At 23.9% G+C, this 27,064-nt stretch overlaps 1 protein-coding gene across 7 annotated transcripts in view; it reads right to left on the reverse strand.

The window, feature by feature from the left end:
• LOC117175214 (ankyrin repeat domain-containing protein 13C) overlaps positions 1-25,913 on the reverse strand; it is a 52,917-nt gene extending 27,004 nt beyond the window's left edge. For 2 of the 7 annotated variants that reach the window (XM_033364866.1, XM_033364861.1), the window contains exons 1-4: positions 25,122-25,905; positions 19,138-19,179; positions 13,875-13,979; positions 7,068-7,199 (exon numbers count right to left, since the gene is read on the reverse strand). In XM_033364866.1, the coding sequence (XP_033220757.1) occupies positions 7,068-7,199; positions 13,875-13,979; positions 19,138-19,179; positions 25,122-25,239 (397 nt within the window). In that variant the 5' untranslated portion in view covers positions 25,240-25,905. Of the gene's footprint in view, positions 1-7,067; positions 7,200-13,874; positions 13,980-19,137; positions 19,180-25,121 lie in introns of all 7 variants that reach the window. The other 5 variants (XM_033364865.1, XM_033364864.1, XM_033364863.1 and 2 more) reach the window with 5 other exon arrangements.
• Between the last annotated feature and the right edge of the window lie 1,151 nt (positions 25,914-27,064).

Raw genomic sequence — 27,064 nt, forward strand, 5'->3', positions numbered from 1 at the left:
TTGAAAAAGAACATATATAAAATAAAAACCCTTGCGAAAAAATATTATAGGAAAATCAGTATAGACCCGTAATGATTTTCCTATTATTTTTTTGAAATTACAAGAAATTTAATACACAAATTCATACAAATAGAAAATGATTACTGGGAATAACCATTTCGCCACCTGGTGCCGAAAACTAAAACTAGATAAAGTAGGTACAATTTTAAAGATGTATATTAATTTTTGCATAAAAGTATTTTACGATTGTTTTCTGAAGTTTAAAACGATGATTGAATACTACAAAACAAATCTTCGTGAAAATAAATCGTTTTAGATAGAATTTTCACCTTATACAGTGAAAAAACAACATTTTTATCAAAAAGGTTTTTAAACAATAGAAAAACAATTATTTCACTATTTCGTGTAAGTTTCAATACATTGTAAGTTTAAACAAACTTTAATTAATGTATTTAGCGACAAATTTTATCCAGATTTCGCAAATAATACGAATAATAGACGATTGGAATTCAAATACGAATTCAGGACCGCCGTTTTAATCACGGTCAATGACATTAAAAAAATGGAACACTAAAGATAAAAAAAATTTCACTTGAGGTAATAAAAACTTAGCTGCAAATGAAAGCATTCAAAGTGGAACTGTTAAATTTTGAACTTTTAAAATTGAAATTTAAAATTTTTTATCCTAAAAATTGTTTATTCAAATGTTCAATAATTTCCGCGTATAAAATTGCAGGTACTAACATTTTTCAATATAAAAAAATATAAATCCACGTTATCATTTTCAATGCCCTAAATTAAAAAATCAATCAATGGACTTCAAAATTTGCAAAATTACATAATTTTAAGGAATTTTAAGCTAGAAACATCAAGTTTTGAAAAATTAAAAAAATGTTAACTGAAAACTTCTTAAATTAGAGATTCAATTATTTTCTTTTTAAATAGTTTAAATAGCCTTGGAAAGTTACAAAATTTTACTTCAAAATCTTGAGAAATCTAGATGTCGTTTTAAATTTGTTTTAAATTTAAAATTACTTTCGAAATTTTTTCAGAACTTCTAAATATCTGTCAAAATTAATTGATTAAATTAAATTGAAAAAAATAATTGAAAAAAATTGAACATTTATTATTTCTGACGAAATTTGAGTAATTTTAAGAGATATGTAGAAATTTTGAACAGATTCAAACTTAATGTAAAACTTGAAATGATAGCCTAATATAAAACAAAATATAGATTTTCGCAGATTTTAAACAAAAAAATTATATAATTTTCAAGAATTGTGAAAGGCTTCAAAAAATTAAAAATATTTTGTTGATATCCCTAGGAAAATTAAAAATAATTTTTCATTTTGAAAAATTATTTTAAAAGAATATTTAAAAAGATTTTCAAAGATTTAAACAAAATTTTTAAACAAAATTCTAGAAGATTTTAAGAAAACTTTCTCAAATTTGAATGATAATTTTTAATCTTTTTAAAACTCCTAAATATCTCTTAAAATTACTCAAATTTGTTCTACAAAATTTAAAATTTACACTTACAAATTAAACATTTTTCGAAATTTTAACGATTCCACGTTTTCTATGTCAAACAATGCAGTTAAAGATTCTTTACTTTTAAATATTTGGTTTCAATTTACTTGTTTTAAATAAAAATTCAAAAATTGCTAAATATTCAATAATTAATCTCTTTTTTTTTTAATTTAAACTTTGAAATTGAATGGGTTAAAATTGGAATATTTTCGTCTGAAACAATATTAAAATTTTGTTAAAATCCTTAAATTAAAATATATTATTATAATGTTATTTTTAAGTTGAAAATAGTTTCTAAAAATTTCTACGAATGTTTATTTGTAAATTATAAATCAAAAGTTAAAAATTTCATTTGCAAATTAAGCATTTTTCAAATACAACAATTAAAATTGTAACGTTCAAAGTTTAAAGGCTCTTCGAAATTTTAAGGATTCCAGGCTTTCTTTGTCAAACAATTCAGTTAAAGATTATATAATTTTAAATATTTGGTTTAAATTTACTTGTCTTAAATAAAAATTCAAATATTGCTAAATATTCAATCATTAATTTTTTTTTTATTAAAAATTTCAAATTGAATGAGTTAAAAATTGAATATTTCAGACTGAAACAATATATTAAATTTAATCAATTCTTTTTATTAAGAATATGTTATTATGAACCTATTTTTAAGTTGAAAATAGTTTATAAACTTTCAGTCAATTTTGAACTGATTTAAAATCGTTTTGTCAAAGGCTTTCATTTTTTATTTGTTCAAGAATTTAAGAAAGCATTTTAAAATTCTTTAAATTAAAACTGTAAGATTAGAAATAAAAATTTTGAATGGAAAATTTTTTGAGTAAAAAAATTTTTAATTACGCATTGTAAGCTAAATAATAGCATAATTGAAAACCACAAAAATTCAATTAATTATTTAAAAACTGTTGAAATCGAACGTGGAGAGATTTTTCTTCTACAAATTTGTAAAATTCCCGGTCCAAACAAAAATTCACTCATTTCCCGGTTTTTCCCGGTCTCAAAAAATTTCCGATCATTTTCCGGTTTCCCGGTCCAGCGGCAACCCACGAATTGTAACCAAACGTTTAGATCAGATTTTTAAATAGTAAATATTTTATGTATAATTTAATAAAAATACTTTTTGTCATGCTCATATGGTACTTTTTTCGTGCTCAAAGGGTAAACAATTCAGGATAAATTCCGAAGATTTCTTAACAATTCAATTAACATTCAAAATAATTCAAATAAATTGGGGAAAATGTTGAAAAATAAAAAAAATTCCATTGATTTCCGTAGAACAGGATAGAATTTAGAGGAATGAAAGCTCAAAAAAAGAATGCAATGAAATACATAAAAATTCACGGAGAATTAAAAAAAATCAAATAAATTTAAAACAATTTGAAAAAAAATTAATTGAACTCAGTAACTTTTAAATAGCTTAGACAAATTCAAGTGAATTCTAAGAATATGATGAAGTGCCTAAGAATTTAATAAAAGATTAACAGACTTAACGATCAACGAAATAAAAACTTTTAAAAATTCACGGAATTAAGTAGAATTGATTGAATTTAGAAGGATTCAAGTAAATTACACAAATTCAAGAGAAATCCAAAAAATTAAAAAGAGTTCAGGGTGAATTCCAAGAAAGATTTCAAATCTTTGAAACCCTACTAATCTCTAACACAAGAAGTGACTGATGATTATAAAACAATTCAATACAAATTCAAAAGAATTCAAATGAATTGAAACAATTTGAAGAAACGAAAAAAAAATTGATTGATTACCATATATTTTGAATGAATTTATAGAAATTTAAAAGAAATGAGAAGAATTAGAGGAAATTCATCAAAAATCAAGCTGAATAAAAAAGCAATCGAGTGAATTGGAAACAATTTCAAAATGTGGACAAATTAATTGAATTGGGTAAAATTGAGTGAATTTAGATGAATTCAAAACAATTGAAAAGAATTTACGATAAATTAATAAGAATTCAGGGCGAATTACAAATGAATTGTAAAAAATATTTGAAAATCTTTTCAAATCTTCAAACCCCTACGAAATCACTCTTGCCTGGAAAAAAATTCTTTGAAATCCCTTAAAATGATTAAAACCCATGGAAATCCCTTGAAATTATTTAAATCTTTTGAAAATGCATTGGAATCTTCTAAAATACACTGAAATACTTCGAATCCTTCGAATATCTTTTGAAAGCCCTTGAAACTTTTTAAAGCACTCGAAAACACCTGAGAGTCTTTTAAAATATCCTAAAGTATTAAATCCTTTTAAATCTCATTAAATTACTGAAATGAATAAAAAATGTCTTTGTAATCTGTTACAATAATCCAAATTATTTTAAATCCTTTACACTTCTCTGAAATTTTTTAAAGCTCTGGAAAATGCCAAGGAATTTGAAGAAAAATACGTTAAAATATTTTAAATCTCTTAATCATTTTATCAATTGATCCGCAAGATCAATTTAATTAAAACTTTTTAAAAAATTCATTGAATTAAGTAGAAAAGAGTAAATTTATAGAAATTCAAGAGAATTAAAAAAACTTCCTGAGAATTCATAAAATTATTTTTTGAAATCATGGAAAATGTTTTAAGATACATTGAGCTTTAAAATCACTTCAAATAAATTCATTTCATTTTTTTAATTTTTGGAATCTTTCAAAATTCGCTAAAATACTTCAAATTAAAAGCGCCTGAAAATGCCTTAGAAGTTTTATAAATACCCTAAAATCTTAAAAATTTTAATTCTGGTTTTAAACATTTATCTCTTTTTGTAAAAATCTAATATTCTTGGCTTGAAAATACAATAACTTAAATGATTTTTTGTTCTTGATTGAAAAAAGATTTCTTAGTTGAAAATTCAACATTTTTGTTGAAAATTTGCCTTTTTGGTTTAAAAGTTCATCTATTTTTGTAGAAGTTTTATTATTTACCGTTAAAAATGCAAATTTTTAGTAAAAATTTTGTATTTTTGGTTAAAAATTAAATTTTTTTTATTGAAAACGCAATTTTTTTGCAAAAAATTAAATTTTTTATTAGAAAATTGCATTATTTGATAGAAAATTAATTTTTGTAGAAAAATAATATTTATGGGTTAAATTTTAACAGTTTGGTATGAAATCAATCTAGTTTGTTAAAAATTCTACCTTTTTTAACGCAAACTTCAACCACTTGGTTAAAAAATAATGTAATTCGATGAACCCTGTTTTATTTTGGAAGAAAAATAATCTTCTTGGTTAAAAATTAACTTTTTTGTAGAAAATTCGTAGTTTTGGATTTAAATTTTAACCGTATGGCAGAAGATTGAACTATTTGATTCAAAATTTAATTTTTCATTCGAAAATTAAATATTTTGTTGACATTTTTATCTATTTTAGTTCAAAATTCAACTACGTAGTTCTAAATTAATGTATTTTGTTGAATACTATCTTATTTTGGTAGGAAAATAATCTTCTTGGTTAAAAATTGAGTTTTTTTTTTAGAAAATTCGTCTTTTGGCTTGAAAATACAACTTCGTTGGACTTTTTTCTTGACTTCAAAATCTTTCTTAGTTGAACATTTAACACTCTTGTGGAGAATTCGCCTTTTTGGTTTAAAAGTTAATTTCTTTTCGTTGAAATTTCGTTATTTATCGTTTAAAATGCCAATTTTTTGTAGAAAAATACTATGTTTGGTAGAAAATTACCTTTTTTCGTTAAAAATGTAACTTTTTACAGAAAATTTAATTGTTTTGGTTGGAAATTCCATTATTTCATAGAAGATGAACTTTTCGTTTAAAAACAATATTTATGGGTTAGATTTTAACAGTTTGGTATAACATTAATCTATTTTGGAAGAAAATTCCTGTTTTATTATAGAAGAAAAATAATATTCTTGGTTAAAAATGAAATTTTTGGAGAAAATTCGTCTTTTTGGATTTAAATTTTAACCGTATGTAAATTAAACTATTTGATTGAAAACTTATTAATTTGGTTGAGAATTAAGTATTTTGTCGAACATTTTATCTATTCAAGTGCAAAATTAATCTATTTAGTTCAAAATTCATGTATTTTGTTAAAAACTGTGTTTTTTTGATAGAAAATTAATTTCATAGTTAAAAATGAACTATTTTTTTTAGAAAATTCGTCTTTTTGGCTTGAAAATACAACAAATTATTTGGACTTTTTTCTTGACTAAAAAATCATTTTTAGTTGAAAATTCAACACTTTTGTGGAGAATTCGCCGTTTTGGTTTAAAAGTTAATTTCTTTTTGTATAAATTTTGTTATTTATCGTTGATAATGCAAATATTTTGTAGAAACGTTCTGTGTTTGGTAGATAATTACCTTTTTTCATTAAAAATGTAACTTTTTGCAGAAAATTTAATTGTTTTGGTTAAAAATTCCATTATTTGATAGAAAATTAACTGTTTCTTGAAAAATTATATTTTTTAATATAAAATTCCTCTATTTAGTTGAAAGTTAACTTTTTAGTTAAAAATCGATAAATTAAGGTTAAAAAATCAACTTTTTTAAAGAATATATTCGTCTTTTGCCTTGCAATTTTTGTAATTTGACAGAAAATTCTACTACTTGGTTGTAAAGTCAAATATTTGGCTGAAAATTAACTCTTTTCATTGAAAATTAAAATATTTTTGGTTGAAAATTCAACTGTTTTGTAGAAAATTCGCGTTTATAGTTTGAAAGTTCAATACTTAAGTTTAATTTTCCTCGTTTTGATTGAAAAGTTCCACACTTCTGTTTAAAATTCCTATTTTTGGTTTAAAAATTCCTTAAATCAAGGTTAAAATCTTTCAAAATTCTACATTAATTCTTTGAAATCCCTTGAAATTGTTTGGCAACTTATAAAATAGCTTAAAATCTTTAAAATTCTTTAAAAGTTTTTAAATTCCTCAACATGCTTTGAAACCGTGGAAATTTGTAGAAATTAATGTGAAATAGAATTGAATTGATAACCTAAATTGCTCTCGAAATTTGTTGAAATTGCTTAGAGTGAATTCAAATAAGTAGAAATCATTTCAAACCCTTTGAATACAAATTGAGTTAAACTTATTCGTTAAAGTCTTTTCAAAAATTTTTACATTACTAGAAAGCTTTTAAATCCTTGGAGATTTAATAAGATCCTTTAAATCTTTCAATTTCTTTGAAATAACTTAAAAGTCCTTTAAAATCTCATTTCACTTCATTAATTTTATAAAGTATTTTAGAAATCTGTTTAAATCGAGCGAAAAATCTTTTGAAAATCCTACAAAATTCTTTGTAATCATTCGGAATTTCCAAAATCTCTTAAAATTCTTTTGAAATTTACAAATATATAATCGTGAAACCCCATTAAAGTATTAAATTTTTTCTAGTATTTTTTTCAAAAGGGTTTAAAGACCAGTTCAGTGAGTTAAAAAGCCGCTAAACAGTTTCTAAATTCTTTAAAATCTGTGAAACTCACCAAATTTATGAAAAAAAATAAATACGTGATAAAATCTCAGGCATGATTGTATTCTCAGAATAAAAGATCAGATATAAATCGAAAGCTTACCCCAACTTTGAAAATCCCATTTAAGTTCCATATAAAAATCACCCATTTGTCGTAATGCTGTCACTAAATTTGGTCGGCGTTCTTCCATTTGCTCCCTTGCTTGCAGTTTCAATTTTCTTACTAGGGATGATACTAAAATGAAAAATTAAACGATATATTTATGTACATTATAATGAGGACTGTGTAAACAAACCATTGACCAAGAATAATAATTTGATACTTGGTACAGGGGTTCCTTTTACCGCCCAGTTCGAAGTCCTTGAAGAATTTTTTGGCACAGATTAATAAAAAAGAAGTTATTAACATTTTTTTAATTTAATTGAAACTTTTATTTAAATTTAATTTAAAATATTTATTTTTTAGAAAAAAAAAAGAATAGAAACCAACTGGAATAGTTAGAATTTCAATATTAATAGTCAGCCAAAAAACCACGATTTTTCAACAAAACTAGAAGCTCCTACGCGCGAGACCCACTAATTTACTTGTAATTAATTATTCTATTTGGAAATTAAGTTTAAGAAAATATCACGATAATCATTTTTACTTTAATCAATTCTATTTATACACGACTTTACATGGGTACCATATACGACGAAACAACGGGTTGCGTACCCGAATTTAAAAAAACCCGACTAAACTCGGAAGGTGGTTTTCTGCAGTTTTCCTCTCATCTGACCAAATGTTTAGGCAAATGCGAGAACTTCGAGCAAACTCGTATGTAGCTGCATTGTAACTAAACCTTATTAAAAAACCTGACCCTATTCATTGAAAAATAGCCAAATTCGAAACTTTTTATGAAACTTCTTTCAATAATTAATAATTAATAATTCTGGTAAATTTAACAAATAACTTAGAAAAGATTGATTCGTAAGATAAAGGCCAAACTTTTAGCTTTTAAATTAAAATTGTTCAAACAAATAATAGTTTTTGTAAATTTGCAAAGCAACATACAACAGAGCCATCGGATAGACTTTCTTGGTTGACTCCGTAAACAAATTGATTCGTAGAAAAAAGGGAAAACTCTTAATTTTTTCATTAAAATTGTTTAAATAATTATTAGTTCTTTTGTAAAGCAATATAGAAAAGGGTGAGTTGAATCCGTAAACAAATTGATTCGTAGAAAAAAGGGAAAACTCTTCATTTTTTAATTAAAATTGTTTAAATAATTAATAGTTCTTGTAAATTCACAACGCAACATAATAAATTAAACTTGTTCTCTAAAAAAGAGCCATTTATGAAAATTGTTTAAATAATTACGCTGTTTGAAAATTAAATAAATGCCAAAAGCCATAAATGAGCTCCACTTGACTTCAACACGATCGCTGTAACTTAATCGCTAGGAATGTTTACATCCAATAATGTAAACAGATACCTCGAACGTGCCTGTTTCACTTTTCTATTACTCTATGGTAAACAACGCCAACCAACTTTCAACTATAGGATAGTTGAATTTTCAACCAAAGAGATGAATTATCAATCAAAAGGAAAACTCTTCAACCGAAAAAATGACTTTAACAAAATTGTTGAATTTTCTATAAAGTAGATTAATTTTTAAACATAAGAAATCATTTTTCATGATAAATTTAATAGTTTATATTTCAACCCAATTCGAATTTTCAACAAGAGTTGAATTTTCAACGGAAAATAAAACTTTTTACAGAAAATTGTGTAATTTTCAATTATGTAGATTAATTTTCAAGGAAATTGTTGAATTTTCAACAGAAAATATTAATTTTTAACCAAGAGTTTAACCAACTAAAAAGATCGATTTTTAACCAAAAATGAAAGTTACCTTTTCAAAAATAAATTTATATTTTATATAAAAAAAAGATCTTTCAACAAAATAGTTAAATTTGTAATATAATTTATGAATTTCTAAATAAAATTAAGCATCCAAAAAATTAATTTTTAACGAAGTAATTAAATTTTCAAGCACATTATCGAAACTTCAACCGAAAAATAAATTTTTCAACAAGATTGTCGAAAATTTCTGAAAATTAGAATAATTTTTAACTAAATAATTAAATTTCCAAACAAAAGCATTGAGTTTTCAATCAGAAGCATTACAGGCTGGCCGTTTTAATCGGCGAAATAATTTCCAGGTCATTTCCCGGTTTTTTTCCAGGTTTGCAAACATTTTTCACGGTCAATGAAATTTAAAAAATGGAACTACAAAATTTTCCACTTCAGGTAATAAAAACTGAGCTTTAAATGAAATCACTCAAAGTGGCACTATTAAATTTTGAACTTTTGAAATTGAATTTTAAATGTTTTTAATTTTTTAAAATTTGTATTCAAATGCTCAATAATTTACGCGTATAAAATTGAAGATACTAACATTTTTCAATATAAAAAAAAAATAAATCCACGTTTATCATCTCCAATGCTCTAAATTAAAAAATCAATCAATGAACTTAAAAATGTTCAAAATTATATAATTTTAAGGAATTTTAAGCTAGAAACATTCAATATTGAACAATTGAAAAATTTTAACTGAACACTTCTTAAATTAGAAATTCAGTTATTTTCTTTCAAATAGTTTAAACATCCTTGCAAAGCTTATAAATTTTATTGTAAAATCTTGAGAAATCTAGAAGTTTTTTTTTAATATCTGTCAAAACGAATTGAATTTCTTCTATAATTTGCGGAAAATCCTGAAAATTTTAGAAAATTTCTTTACAATTTGAATGTATAAATAACAATTGAACATTTATTATATGTAGGCGAAATTTGAGTAATTTCAAGAGATATGTAGAAGTTTTGAAAAAATTCAAACTTAATGTAAAACATTAAATGATAGCCGAATATAAAACAAAATGTAGATTTTTGCAAATTTAAAAAAAAAATTAGATTCCTTTCAAGAATTGTTAAAGACTTCAAAAGAATAAAAACATTTTCTTAAGATTCATAGGAAAATTAAAAATAATTTTTCATTTTGACAAATTATTTTTAAGAGAATATTTAAAAAGTTTTTCAAAGATTTAATTAAAATTTTCAAAAAAGATTCTAGAAGATTTTAAGAAAACTTTCTCAAATTTGCATGGTAATTTTTAATCTTTTTAAAACTCCAGGTTTTCTATGTCAAACAATTCAGTTAAAGATACTTTACTTTTAAATATTTGGTTTCAATTTACTTGTCCTAAATAAAAATTCAAATATTGCTAAATATTCTATAATTAATCTGAATCTTTTTTATGATTAAAATTTTCAAATTGAATGGGTTAAAAATTGAATATTTTAGGCTGAAACAATATTTTTAGTGTAACAAAATCCTTTAATTAAAAATATATTATTATGAAGTCATTTTTAAGTTGAAAATAATTTATAAACTTTCAGTCACACGTTCACATTTCTTTGATGACTAAGCCTTTCAAATTGAAACCGCTGTTGTTCACTTTTTATTACTTAAGGTGCAGATAAATTAAAAAAATTTATTTATTTAATAGATTAAAATCTTTTTATCTTCTATAAATTTGTAAAATTCCCGGTAAAAAAAAAATTCACTGTCATTTCCCGGTTTTTCCTGGTCTTAAAAAATGCCCGGTTTCCCGGTCCAGCGGCCAACCTGCATTAATTTTAACCAGAAAACATTAATTTTCTACCGAAAAAGATCAGTTTTTCAAAAACATACATGCATTTTCAACCAATTAGTTGAATTTTCAACTAAAAAACATCAATTTTCATCCAAAAAGTTGAATTTTCAAAACAAAAAAAGATCAATTTTTTAATCCAGAAATAAAATAGTTAAATTTACAATTTAAAAAATAATTTTTAACTAAAAAAACACGATTTTTCAACAAAATAGATGAATTTTTAACGAAAAATGTAACAGTAGATATTTCAAACAAAGACGAGTTTTAAACAAAAAATGATATTTTTAATAAAATTGTGTAACTCTCAACAAAGAAGATTAATTTTCAACCAAAAAATTAGTTTTAAACTAAAAAAAAAAAAAAGAATTTTTAACGAAACAGACCAACTTTCAAACATTATGCTAAATTTTTAACAACAAAATTAATTTTTAACCAAGAAAATTAATGACTTACCAAAGCAGATGAATTTTGAACAAAATACTTCAGAAACAGTTGAATATTTAACAACAACAAAAAAACGAATTTTCAACCAAAGAGAGAAATTTCCATGTAAAATTATCAATCGAAAAACAAAAAATGATTTTTTAATAAATTAGTTTAATCCATTAGTTGACTATGCATAAAAAAACATTAATTGTCTACCAAAAAAAAACAACGTTTTAATTGAATCTGTACACTTAAATTTGTAGTGTAACAAATTAATTGACAACCAAAAAAAAAAACTGATTTGCAACTCAACAGTTGCATTTTTTACCAAAATAGTTCAATTTTCAACCAAAAAGATCAATTTTGCAGCAAAACTATAAATTTTCTACAGAAATAATTTTTGTTTATATGAATTTTGCAACAAATAATTGACTTTTTAACAAAATAGTTAATTTTTAAAACAAAAAGATGCATGTTCAAGCAAGCGTTGAAAATTCGTTTTGGTTTTTGGTTAAAAATTAATTTTTGTCACTGAAAATTCGTCGTTTCTGTTAGAAAATTAATATTGTTGGTTAAAAATGCATCCTTTTTACTTAAAAATAAAACTAGTTAAAAATTAATATATTTCGGTTGAGGATTCAAGTATTTTCTTAAAAATGCGTTCTTTTTGGATAAAAAAAACGGTATTATTTTTAATTAAAATACCATTTCGTTGAAATATCAACTATTAGATTTTTCGTAGAATATTAATTTTTTTAGGTTGAAAATTTAACTCGGTTCGCCAAAAAAATATTGAAAATAAAAATGATATGAAAAAATATTTTTTTATTGAAAATTAATTTTCTTAAATAAAATGAAAATAATATTTATATTTATGGGTTAAATTTTAAAAGTGTGGTATAAAATTAATCTATTTTGTTAAAATTTCTACCTTTTTTAGTGCAAACTTTAACTACTTGATTGAAAAATAATGTATTTCGTTGAGACCTGTTTTATTTTGGAAGAAAAATAATCTTCTTGGTTAAAAATGAACTTTTTTGTAGAAAATTTGTCTTTTTGGATTTAAATTATAACCGCGTGGTAGAAAATTAAACTATTTGGTTCAAAACTTAATAGTTTGGTTGAAAATTAAATATTTTGTTGAAAATTTTATCTATTTCAATGCAAAATTCATCTACTTCGTTATAAATGTATATACTTTGATGAAAACTTAACATTTTCGTGGAGAAATCGCCTTTTTGATTTAAAAGTTTATTTCTTTTTTTAGAAATTTCGTTATTTATCGTCGAAAATGCAAATTTTTCTAGAAAATTCCTACGTTTGGTAGAAAATTACCTTTTTTCATTAAAAATGTAACTTTTTGAAGAAAATGTAATTGTTTTAGGTTCAAAATTCAACTGTATTGTAGAAAATTCGTCTTTTTAACTTTAAATTTTAACAGTTTGGTCGAAAATTAAACTGTTTGGTTGCAAATTTAACTGTTGGGTTGAAAATAAACTATTTTTGTGGAAAATTATATCTTTTTTAGGGAAAAATTCTACTACTTAGTTCAAAATTTATGTAATTTGTTAAAAACTGTTTTATTTTGTTAAAAAATTAATTTTTTGGTTAAAAATGAAAAGTTTGTTGTAAAAAATTCATCATTTTGGTTTGGAAATACAAAAATTTAGTTACATTTTTTTTCTTCTCAATTAAAAAATCTTTTTTTGTTAAAAATTAAAAAGTACTGTTGAAAATTCGTCTTTTTGGTATAAAAATTTATCTCTTTTTGTAAAAATTTCATCTTTTTATGGTTGAAAACGCAATTTTTTGATACAAAATTCCTTTATTTGGCTGAAAGTTAAGTTTTTGGTTTAAAATCGATAAATTTATTGAAAATTAATTTTCTTAAATAAAAAAATACTTTTTCTTAAAACAGCTTAATTTTGTACTACATAGTTGCATTTTCTACAAACAAAAAAAATTTAACTTTTTAAGAAAGCAATTCGACTTTTAACCAACGAGTTAAATTTCCAACCTAAAAAAATTTATATTTAACGAAAAATGTAATAGTTGATATTTCAACAAAATATTTTAATTAAAAATATATATAAATGTAAATATAAATAAATAAATATAAATATAATAAAAATTAAACAAATAAAACTTGAACTTGTTGGAAATTCTTTTTTTTGTTTAGAAAATTAATCTTTTTTGTTTAAAATTCAACAGTTTGTTTAAGGATGTATGTACTTTTTGGAGAATTCACCTTTTTCGTTGAAAATTTGAAAAGAAGGACGTATTTCTAACAAAATAGTTGCATTCTCAACCAAAGAATATTCATTTTCAAGCAAAAAGTTGCTTTTTTATTCAAAAAATGAATCAATTTCTGCAAACGGTTGAATTTTTCAATATTTGGTAGAAAATTAAACTTTTGGTAAAAATTGAATCATTTTTTGAATAAAAAAGGAACTTTATGCTTGAAAATGAACCTTCTTTGGTTGAGAATTCAACTATTTTGTTTGAAATTCGTCCTTCCTGGTTCAATGCTACTGTTTTTTTTATTTAAAATGCGAATCTTTTATGGGTTAAAATATTAAATATTAAATTTTTACCTTAAATCAATATCTTTTGTGTTTTTTTTTAAATGTATGTTTTTAAAATTGTTAATAACTTGATTTTTATTAACCTAGTGCAAAAATCCTTTTGGGACTTTTATATGGAACGAAAAAAGAACTTCTAAGCCAAGTAACGAGTCAATATTCTAGGAAAATCTTTTCGGAAGTATACTCTATTTTATAAAACTTACTGGTCTGCCTATCTCCATAACTAATAGCTTCTGCTAGTGGACTCCACCCAGCTAAGTTTTTTACTTTAACGGGAACACCATGGGCAAGCAGCAGTTGAACACATTCTGCAAAAATTTAATTTATTTAATTAATTTAATATCTCCGATTCTACGGTCTTCTTATTTTTTTGCTAGAATTTTTTGGATTTCGTATAACGAAGAACGACATTAAATTCGAACACATAAAATGCCGAAAAATTACATAAAATTGTTCAAAGACTAAAGCTAAAAAATTTTCCAATTGAGATAATAAAAACTGAACTGCAAATGAAAGCACTCAAAGAAAACTGTTGAATTTTGAGCCTTTAAAATTGAAATTTAAAAGTTTTATAATTTAAAAATGTTGTATTCATTTGCTCAATAATGTAAACGTATAAAATAGAAGGTAATAATATTTTTCAATACAAAAAATACAAATCCACGTTATGATTTTCAATTCTCTGAATTAAACAATGAAAAAACTTTATAATTTTCAAAATTATATAATTTTAAGGAATTTTAAACTACAAAACATTAAAAATGGAACTTTTTTAACTGAACACTTCTTAAACCAGAAATTAAATAGTTTTCATTTTTAATAGTTTAAACATCCTTGAAAAGATTGTAAATTTTATTTCAAAATCTTGAGAAATCTAGAAGTTGTTTAACATTTTTTTAGAACTTCTAAATATCTGTCAAAACTAATTGAATTTCTTCTACAATTTTTAGGAAATCCTGCAAGTTTTAGAAAATTTCCTTAAAATTTTTATGTATAAATAACAATTTAACATTAATTATTTGTAGACGAAATTTGAGTAATTTCAGGAGATATTCGGAATCTTTGAAATGGTTCAAAATGAATTTAAAACTTGAATTCATAGCCTAATTTAAAACAAAATGTAGATTTTTGCAGATTTCAAACAAAAATAATTTATCATTTAAAAAAAATTATTTTTAACGAATACTTAAAAAGGTTTTAAAAGATTTACAAGATTTTCAAAAAAGAATCTGCAAGATTTAAGAAAAATTTCTAAAATTTGCATGATAAGTTTGAATCTCTTTTAAACTACTAAATATCTCTGAAAATGAATAAAAATGTTCTACAAATTTTTATTTGTAAATTATACATCAAAAATTGAAAATCTTACTTACAAATTAAGCATTTTTCAAAATTTTAACGATTCCAGGTTTTTTATGTCAAACAATTCAATTTAAAATTGTTAACTTTTAAATATTTGGTTTCAGTTTACTTGTCTTAAATAAAAAGTCAAACATTGCTCAATATTCAATAATTAATCTTTTTCTTAATTCAAAAATTTCAAATTGAATGGGTTAAAAATTGGATATTTTAGACTGAAACAATATTTTTAATTTAATAAAAGCCTGCAATTAAGAATATATTATTGTGAAGTTATTTTCAAGTTGAAAATATTTTATAAACTTTCAGTCACACGGTCACATTTGTTTAATGACTAAAACTAAGTTAATTTTTCTGATAAAAGATAAATTACAAATTTCTGTCAAATTTTCTGGTACGAGTCAAAAGGACGTGCAAATTATCCTGAAGATATTTTTAAATATGGTAAGACTTCAAAAAGTTATATGATTTTCAGCATTTTGAAAATTTTCAAAGAAAGGAAAAAAAAGTTTTTTAATGGGTTAAGAAATATCAATGCAAATTTCTACTAGATATAAAATATATGTTTTTTGAAACTATTATCAGGAAATTTCTTAATTAGACAAAAGTTCCAAAAGTTTGATCATTTTCAAAAATACGCAATTTTGATTTTTTAAGCGAACCATAATTTTAAAGCGTTGTTTTTAGTATATTTTAATAAGATTTACAAACTATCTTGATGAAGTTTTTTAATTGGTTTTTAAAAACCAAATTGTTTCTAATACACAAAGCTTAACTTTTTGTTTATAATTAGATGTTTAAATAACTCTTTTGACAATTTATTATTATTTTTTGAAAGGTCTCAGAATAATGTTAAAATTTCGCGGCTTATTCCGAATTTTTCAACTTTTCAGTTAAAGTGAGGCAATAATAATGTTAATTTGACATAAATAATGGTTCAAATAATTGCAATTTTGTTGTAAAACTTGTTAATTAAAGTCAGGTAATAATTGATGCAAGTGCACGGACATAATTTTTTTAACAATTTATTATTTGTTATAGCTATTTTCTCTTAGTATAATGCTGATAAGCACCATATAGGAAATGTGAAGAATGTTTCAAATGTCTTTTTTACTTCATAAAAATATATTTACAAAAAAGAAAAAAATGCTTTAAAAAATGTATCTCTCTGACGTTTATTTATAATTTTTTTATAACTAAAACCCCAAATCAAAGTTACAAATTTCAGGAAAAAATAGATAAATGAAGCTTTTTCTGAAATTTGTATATTTTTGTTCACTTGCTAGAAACTCGCGGTTTTTGTATAAGATTAAATAATTATAAACAACAATAAATTGTTTAAACAGCTAGGTTTGTTAGCTTGCGTTAATTATTAGGTCACTAAGTAAAAAGTGGCTAAAAAGTTTAAAAATTATTTTTAAAACGACAACTGCGTAGCAATACTATAGGAGAACATAGTTATAAACAATAATAATTTGTCTAGATGATTATGTGTGCTAAATTTTAATTATTATTAACTAACTCTAAGTGAAAAGTTGACATTATGGTAGTTATTACCTCACTCTTATTGAAAAAATGTCACAAAAAACTGCGACTTTCTAGCATTATTATTTATTTTAACATTTGCTTATTAGTAGAAATTAGTATCTTATATATTAGAAACAATATATAAATATATTGGAAAAAACACAAAAAATAAGAATTACTGACAAAAACTCGAGAAACACCATTTTTCACTTATAGTGACTTTGCGAGACGCTACAAAATAGGCTTACGGGGACGAAATTAAAAAAATAATTTTTGATTTTTATTTCATGGCTAATTGGAATGAGAAATTATGAGACTACTCGATTTACCTAACATTGACTATTTTGTCCAAAATTTACAAAAGCGTCTTTTTTGTGATATATACTATTTAACTTTTTGGGGCTTCCGAAACATCTAAATAATACTTTATTTGTTTAAAAAAAAAATTCATGAATTTTTTTGTAAATTCCAACAAATTTGGAAGCGATATTCATGAATATTCAAAGAAAAAAATTTACCAGTCCATGATGGTACCACCCTACGTGACACCCTTCATTTGAAATTTGAAATCCAGAAAATAAAACAGTTTGCCAAAAATTTCGAATTTCTCGATTTATTTATGAAAAAAGGTTATCGTGAATAACTTGAAATTTTTGGCTTGTAGGGAAGCGTAAATGTCTAGCAAATACATTTTTTATGAGGTTGTAAATAAATAATGGCTCGGCATACCAGGATATATTACGAGAGTGAAAATTTTCATCTTTTTATCTCCTGAATTATCCAATAAAAATTTTGCCACAATTTTCCGTACTAAACGCATGAGTACTGTGTACCCTCCTATTATTTCTTGCATATATTAAATAATAAAACAATATTTTAATTATTTACAATATTCACACAGTTGAATATTAGTTATTCACTTATATAAATATATTTATAATTTAAAAAACGCATAGACGAGGTAGCAAAACATTAACATTTTGTATTCTGATGTAACGAAATTTGAATATACCGCCAAATTATGTAAAATGGAGTTGAGATTGTAGGTTATGTTCACTTTGAATGGATTTGGACATGAGAAAAGTTCTAAATCCAAAAGTGTAATGAGCAGATAAAATTTGAAATAAATGAAATATAATGCGAGTAAATTTGAATTGAGAATAAAATGCCTTTCGAGAAAAGATTGACAAAGCAACAGTCGGGCAAGTCGGCATGAAGAGAAAGAAAATATCTGTAACGATAAAGCATTCTTCCTGTAAATAAAATGTCAAGACTAGTATAATGAATGTGAACGAATGTATATTTAAGATTAAATTTCAGCATCATGTTCATTTTACGATAGAAGTATTAACTTTAGACAGCAGGATGCATAATTTAGATTTTACTTTCGAACCGTCGACATAGATTCGCCGTTTCGGCAATAAAAGAAAACGAGTTGAAAAGTGTCTCGGAAATGTTAGGTTATGATATAGGACTCGATGACAGAACTGTTTATAAAAAAATTGACGCCTGGAATCTTATCGCGCTCGCTGAATTTTCATGAGAATAGAGGGTCTGATTACGCAATCCATAGTTGGGTTTAGGAGGCTAAGGAGAAATATAGTATTTTAGAGTATGGACTAGGGCCAATGTATAATGAAAGAATGTATGGAAATGTGGGGGAAGCTGAGGACCACTGCGACGGCACCGAAGCTCCCGACGATGAAGTAAAGGACAACAAGAATCTGGTACACAGCCGCGGCTCGTTCGTTATTTATCTCGAGATATTAAATTAAAGTTTGTAATGATTAAGTTTAAAAGGCAAGATTAAGAAAATATTTGTTTATTGATTCACTAACAAAAATTGCAGTTTTATTATCTTTCTTTTTAACCTTAAATTGAATGAATTATTTTTATTTAAGAAGATTTCCAGTCAAGGATTTCTTCGCTTCACCTGTCGCCTGAATTAAAAAAAAAATACAGATAAGGTAGAACATTTTTACCATCAATTACTATTTTTATTTAAAAAAAAAAACCTTTCCTAACTCCACGCAAGGATATACACCTTCCCTTTTTCCGCTTTTTTTAACTTTTATTTTTAAATATGGGAAAAAATTTCGATCTTGGGAGTGGCTTGATCGGTTTATTTGAGTGTCACATGTTCAACTTTTAACGTTAAAATCTGAAAATTCTTCAATTTTGAACTGACTTAAAATCGTTTTCTCAAATCATTTTTTCTTCACTTTTTAATACCTAAAATACAGATTCATCAAGAAATTGGTTTATTTTTTGTTTATTTATTATATAAAAAGATTTTTAAATCACAAATTTTCAGCTTGAAACATGCTTTTAATTTTTTATTGTTTAAGTCTTCAATACAGCATTTTAAAATTGTTTAAACTAAAAAGGTAAGCTTAAAATTAAAAATCTAAAATGGAAAATTGTTTAGGCAAAATATTTTTGAATTACGCATTGTAAACTGAATAATAGCATAATTGAAAAAAAATCAACTAATTATTTTTAAAAACGGTTGAAATATAATTGGGACAGATTTTTCTTCTAAAAATTTGTCAAATTACCGGTTAAAAATAAGTTACTTACCTTTCCTTCCTAACATCACAGCCAAGTGTAAAGGTGTATTTCCTGAAATTATAAAGAAGTACATAAATGCATATTCATTTGAAATTAGTACCAGGGAATCTGCCAGACGAATGACTAAATTCTAGGTTTTATTTAGTTAAATTATTAATTTTTTGCGGTTCATTTTAAAGAATTTATTGAAATGAGTTTAGAAAGATTTTTAAACATTTCTAAACATTTTATAATATTGCAAAGATTTTGGATTTGTATCAAGGAAATTTTAATAAAATTTATAATTCTCAATTTGAACCAAACATGTTTTTAAATTCTTTCTTCTAAATCAGAATAAAATTTTTGTTCCGAAATCCCCGGTCCATGTCAAAAATTCCCTCTTCCAAAGTGAAAATTATCATTCTTTACAAAAGTAATTTAAGTCGCTTTTTCTCAAATTTAGAAGAGAACGGTTTCAAAATTTGAAAAATTTTATAATTCAGACTCAAGATTATGTAAAAAAATTTCCTGTTTTATTTCAACAATAACATCTTCCATCATTTTCTTCAATTTTAATACATAAATTTTCAAATTATGAAAATTCAATTGTTGAGAATTGATGAAAATTGATAATTGAGTTCCCCACAGATAAATTGTTAACCGCTGAAATTTCAGCAGTTAAAATTTGTACAAAATTCAATTTATAGAAATTAAATTTTCAAGAAGATAAAAAATCAATTTTTTTTTTAACCGTTGAATTTTTATCAGTTGAAAATTCCAGTATTGAAAATTGAAGAAAGTTGATAATTGCATTTTACATAAATGAATTTTTAACAATTGAAAAGTCAACTGTTGAAGATTAAAGAAAATTTATAATTGAATTTGAAACGGTTGAAGACTGAAGAAAACTGATTATTGAATTTTCAACTGCTGAAAATGGAAGAAAACTGATCATTCAATTTTCAAGTGATGAAAATTGAAGAAAAAAATCCTAATTAAGTTTTTAAAGGATGAATATTTAACATTTGAATATTCAAATGTAGACATTTGAAGGAAATTGAAAAATAAATTTTCAGCAGTCAAATAAAACAAAAGAAATTTATTCAAATTTCTTCAATTTTTAACACTTCAATTTTCAGTTGATAAAAACTAAGGAAAACTTATAATTGCATTTTCAACTGATGAAAATGGAAGAAAATTTTTCACTGAATTTTCAACTGATAAGTTTAAAAAAAGTTAAAAATTGAATTTTCAATCATTTAATTTTCACAAGATGAATTTTCACAGATGAATGGTCAAGTATTCATTTAAAAAAATTGAATGTTCAAAAAGTTAAAAATAAATTTTCCATTTTTCAAAAAACATTGCATTTTTATAAGTTGAAAATTAGTGTTGGAAATTGAAAAAAAATTGATAATTGTAATTTAGACAAATGTTTAACAGTTGAAAAGTCAACTGATGAAAATTTAAGAAAATTGATCATTGAATGTTTAAAAGTTGAATTTGGGAGAAAATTGAAAAATGAGTTTTCAGCAGTTGAATTTTCAATTTTCTTCTATTTTTAACATTTTCAACGAATGAAAATTAAATTATTTAGCTTTTTTAAGTTTCTTTATTTTTAAACAGTTGAAAATTCCTGAAAAAGGCAAGTTTATTATTAAAAAGAAGTGCTAAAAATATTATATTCACATAATTTTACATGAGAATTTTATAAATAAACTTTTTAATACCTAAAAAATTTTCCTGCGCCAAATCACAATAAAATAATTTTCAAAGTTCTCAGTTTTAACTCAGAATTTATTTCTTCAGAATATTTAATTACGAAATTTTCTATTATAATTCAGAAATATAGTAACTCCCTTTTCCAAAATATGGAAGAGAAAAGTTTCAAATTGTGACGAATTCTGACTTGGAACAGAGTTTTTTTTAATTCCCTTCTTCTAAATCAGAATTAAAATATAAAATTCTTTTTCAAAACTCCCTCCTCCAAATTAATGAAATTCTCTGTTAGAAATTCACAAGATAATTTGATTTCCGATTATTTTAAAACTATTTAGCTTGTTTAGAAAAAATTGAATTAAAAAAAATGATATGGATTGAAATGTTTATTTATAAAAATTCTCATATAAAATTATTTAAATATAATATTTAATTTTCATGAAAAATTCGCTTTTTCCTTGGTTTTTGAACTGTTGAAAATTAAAGAAAATTGAAAACTGAACTTTCATCTGTTAAAAATGGAAGAAAATGCAACTTTTCTAGTGATGAAAATTTAATTTTCCAATTTTCAACTAAAATTATTACGAAGCTTCTACTGAAAAACTTGAACTTTGAAACAAAGATAAATTTTTAATCAAGATGATTAATTTTCTACCAAATAAGATGAATTTTCAACAAAATAGTTCAATGTTAAATTAAAAATTTAATTTTGAACATAATTAATTTTTACATAATTTTAAATAAAAAACATTTGAATTAAATCGGAAAAGACGAATTTTCTATAAGATTTGAAATTTGAACTAAAATGTTGAACCCTGAACTGGAGTAGTTCAATTTTGAACCAAAAGGATGAATATTCATCCAAATAGTTCAATTTTCCACTGAAATAAAAAAAAATCGAACCAAAAATGGAATAGTTTAATTTTAAGTTAAACAAATTGATTTTCGACAAAAAAAAAACAATTTTCAACAGAAATCGAAATTACATTTTGAGCGCAAAAAATTAATTTGCAACCAAATATATGAAAGTTTAACTGAAATTATTCAACATTTTACTGGAATTATTAAATTATTAATTAAAAAATTAATTTGAAACCAAAAATAGAGAGTTTTCGACAAAACAGTTCAGATTTACGTCAACAAAAATTAATTTTCAACCAAAGAGATTACTTTTCAGTTAACAAACAATTAATATTAAACTATTGGTTTTCCAAGTAAAAAAAAAATAATTTTCAAACAAGCAAATTATTTTTTTATGGAAAAAGGCGAATTTTCAATCAAATACGTGCATTCGCAACTAAAAAAAAAGATAAATTTCCAAACAAAATTTGAATAGCTACATTTTGAGTGAATAAAATTAATTTGAAATCAAAGATGAATTTTTAACTAGAATTATATAATTGTAAATTGGATTAATTAAATTTTTTATTTAAAAAATGAATTTGAAACCAAAAAATAATTACTTTACCAAAAATATGAATTTTCCACAAAAAAGATTAATTCTGAACTTTAGAAAAAGGATAATTTTTCAACCAAAAGTCGAATAGAGATCAATGTTGAATTTCAATAATGAATCTTTAACCATAACAGTGAATTCTTAACAAACGTTTTTATCTTTTAACCAAGTGTTGAATTTCCAACCAAGAAGATTAATTGTCTGCCCCAAAAGACGAATTTTCAACAAAATACGTGAATTTTAAGCTGGAATATTTAAATTTCTAAGAAAAAAAATGAGTTTTTAATAAAAAAGATTAGTTTTTAACTAAAAAAGGATACATTTTTAACCAAAAATTAAATAGATTTTTAGTAAAAAAAAATTATTTGTATCGAAAGGCATACATTTTCTACCAGTTTAAATTTTCAGACTAAAAATTAACTTTTAAAAAACAAAAAATTTGCAATAAAATAGTTAAGTTTTTAATAAAAAAAAATTAATGATAAAAAATAATTGTAAACAAGATAGTTTCATTTTCAACCCAAGAGAGGAATTATCAATTTAAATTATAAATCTTCAGTCAAAACAAAGAAATCTTAATAAAAGTATTGAACTTTTATCCAAGTGTTGATTTTTTAACCCAAAAGTATTTATATTTTCAACAAATTACATCAATTTTCAGTTTGAATATGTGAACTTCTGAAAAAAATATGAGTTTCAACCAAGAAAATTAATTTTCCAGAGATAAACTTTCTACTAGATTAAATTTTCATTTAAAAACTTAACTTTTAAGAAAACAAAACAAACAAATTTTGAAGAAAATAGTTATATTTTTATTTAAACAATTAATTTAAACTAAAAAATTGATTTTCAACAAGATAGTTCAATTTTTAACCAACGAGATGAAATTTCAATTTAAATGATGAATCATCAAAAAAAAACAATAAATCCATAACAAAAGTGTTTAACTTTTAACCAAGTACTAAATTTTCAACGAAAAAGATGTATTTTCAAACAAAAATATTTGTCTATCCAAAAAGACGAATTTTCAACAAAATACATTGATTTTCAACTGGAATATGTGAATTTGTAAAAAAAATGAGTTTTAAACCAAGAAGATTAATTATCTACCAAAAAATATCAATTTTCATCAAAGAAGAAGAATTTTTAACTAATAAATAATCCATTTTTAATCAAAAATTGAATAGTTAAATTTTCAGTAAAAAATTGATTTTCAACAAAATAGTTTCATTTTCCAACAAAGAGATGGATTCTCAATTTAAACGATGAATTTTCAACCAAAATACATGAATTTTCAGCTGGAAATTTTGTATTTTTAAGAGAAAATGAGTTTTTAACCAAAAAGATTAATTTTCTGCCAAAAAATATGAATTTTCAACAAAAGGGAAGAATTTTCAACTAAAAAATAATACATTTTTTATCAAAAATTGAATAGTTTAATTTTCAGTAAAAAATTGATTTTCATTCAAAGAAAATAATTTTCAGTTTAAAAATGAAGTTTTAACGAACAAAAAATTCAAAGAATCAAAAAATGAATTTTCAGGTTCAAATTTTTAAGAAAAAATTATTTTTAAACCAAGAAGATTAATTTTCTACAAAAAATATGCATTTTCAACGAAGAAGATTGATTTTTTAGAAAAAAATATGAATTTCCATCACAGAAGAATTTTTGATTTAAAAATATATATTTTCAATCAAAAATGGAACAGCTAAATTTCCAGTAAAAACATGATTTTCATCCAGAGATTAATTTTTAGTTTAAGAAATTAATTTTCAACAACCAAAATGATTATGAACAAGATAGTTTTATTTTCAAACGAAAAGATGAATTTTCAATACAAATTATGAATCTTCAACCAAACCAATGTGTTTAATTTTTAACGAAGTGTCGGATTTTCAACCAAAATACATGAATTTGCAGCTAGAAATTTCGAATTTCTAGAAAAATGAGAGTTAAACCAAGAATATTAATTTTCTACTAAGAAAGACGATTTTTAAATAAATTATATAAATTTTCAACTAAAAAATATTGTAAATAATAAAGAATAAATTTACGATCGAAAATTGAATAGTTTGATTTTTAGTAATAAATTTACTTTCATCCAGAAATTAATTTTTAGTTTAAAAATGAACTTTTAAGAAACAAAAAATTCAAAAAAATAGTTGAATTTTTAGTTTAGAAAATGTATATTTTAACAACAAAAAACATTTCTAATAATATTAATTTTCACATGAAGAAATGAATTTTCAATTTAAATATCTTCAACCAAAATAATTAATCCACAAAAAAGGTGTTAAATTTTCAATCAAAATACATGAATTTTTAGCTGTAAATTTTGAATTTCTAAGAAAAAATGAGTTTTCAATAAATTGTATGAATTTTCAACTAAAAAATATAAAACTTCAACAAAAAATTGAATAGTTAAATTTTCAAAGAAAAAAATTTATTTTCAACCAAAGAGATTAATTTTAAACTAAAATGATAGAATAGTCAACTAGATCAATTAAATGTTCAGTTTAGATTCAACTTCCACAAAAAAAAATGAAATTTCAACCACAATAGTTAAAATCTAATTAAACAAATAAAAGACATTTTTATTTAATTTTTACGTTACAATTTAAAAACAAAATTTAAGCACGCTCTCGAAAAAAATTCCCTGATAATTCGAAATTTTTCGGGCGAGTAAACATCCAGATATTGCTTATTCATTCGAGAGAAAAATGCCGGTCACAGAATCAATTTCCCGGTTTTTTTCCAGAGAATAAAATTTCCATATTTCCTAGTCAGATAGACACCCAGAAGAAAAAAAAATAATAAAAAGAATATTCGTACAAATACCTTGTCTATCCTTCTGAGCGATATCGTGTGTTCGAATCAGCGAACTCAAGGTTTTTACATCCCCATGAAAAACACACTTGTGTAGTGGAAACTCTTCACATAGCGTAGTCTCAGCCATGATTTTTTCTTGATAAAATTTCCAAGTAAATAGGAGAAACTAAGTAAATATTACACAGCAATGTGCAACTTTGTAATCATTTACAGCCTCTTTGATCTCATTCATCGTTCCCGTCTGCGCATTCTTGCCACCAACCTATGTAATATCTTCCACGAATCTGTACATAATGCCGACTCTTTATATCTGAAAAATTCAGAATCAAAATCACTTTTCACGTTCGTTCTTCATTGCAAATAATTTTGCAAAACGGTCCTTTCACAGACTTATGCCAAAACAAAAACAAACTGATTTCCCGACGATTTTCAAATGGAAGAAATAAACATTGATTTCATAGAAGCTGTGCATTCAATTTGATTCTTCTCTACCACAAGTGATTGCAGATTTTGTTCAGAGATGTGTCAAAAATATCAAATAGTTGAAAACATATTATTCTTGAGCTCACAACATTCATGATGTGGCGCTTATTTGCATTAGCAGTTTGCACTGATGACAAAATGTCTTTACCAATCCTTCACTTCTAAGCTTTCACTCATTTCACTGTTAATAGATAACATGTAGTAATTTTCTGGAGCTGTCAAATAACCATGAAAATCAAACTAAAACATACATTTGACCATACAAGGCAATCACGATTGTCCCTACGGCCTCCTACCCTACGCAGTGTCTCTCAGTGTCTCCAGAACGCAGAGGCAGAGCTGCCAGATCGTGGGCAGAACGTGGGATTTTTCGGCCCCCACCACTCACCCATCTGGGAGCGACTCATTCAAACGTAGTGTGTCGGTGAGTCGGCTCTGTTAAATGCTGCGAAGCCCAGCCTCGTGTAAAGCCGAAAATGCACGAGCAGGAACTGAGCTCTCCCTACCTCACCAATTTACGATCTAGCTGCTCCTCGAATTTATTCAGGTTTTCAAATCCCGAGTTACCTTAGAACCATTAGGCTTATTGCGAAGAGGCAAATATAATTGATTTTATGTAAATAGATATAGGAGAAAAGACTTCTGGGTCTAAAATGTTTCAAATTTAGTGCTGCATGCCTTAGTCATACTTTTAGTAAACAATGGATTTTTAACAAATAAAAAACAAATTTTCGACAAAATAGTTAAATACATTTTATAGTTAAATACATTTTTTAGCTTAAACATTGTAGTTTATATTAAAGTTTGCAGTTGCAAAAATTAATTTTTAAACCCAAATAAATGCGATTTTATCAACAAAGGAAATTAATTTTTATCTTAAACAAATTAATTTTTAAAGAAGAATAATTCGCCAACAAAGAAGATAAATTTATAACTAAAAATAAAATTTTTCAAGGAAAAAAATCGTCAACAAAATTGTTCAATTTTCATCTATAGAAACGAATTTTAAACTAAAAAAATAAGTTTTCGATCAAAAATGGACTAATCAAATTTTCAGACCAAAAATGGAATTTTCAACAAAAGAAATTAATTTTTAACTAAAATTATAATGTTTCAAAGAAAAATTGGATAGATAAATTTTCAGTTGAAAAATAATTATCAACCCCAAAAAATCAAAGTTTCAACAAAATATTTAAATTCCCAAAAAAAAAATTAAATTTGCAAACAAATATTTTTTAATTTTCAAACCAATAACTTTCTACTGAAAATAGAATTTCAAAATTTTCAAAATCAATTTAAAAACAGAAAAATTTTTGTTAACAAAATGGATAAATTTTCAACGAAAAACGGTTAAATTATCAGTTTAAAAAATCAATTTACAACCAACAATTTTTCAGCAAAATAGTTTAATTTCCAAAAAATAGATGAACTTTTAACCATTTTATACCAAAATAAAAGAGGTTTCAACA

Source organism: Belonocnema kinseyi, chromosome 6 (assembly GCF_010883055.1).
Source record: "Belonocnema kinseyi isolate 2016_QV_RU_SX_M_011 chromosome 6, B_treatae_v1, whole genome shotgun sequence".
In the NCBI taxonomy this organism is placed as follows: Eukaryota; Metazoa; Arthropoda; class Insecta; order Hymenoptera; family Cynipidae; genus Belonocnema; species Belonocnema kinseyi.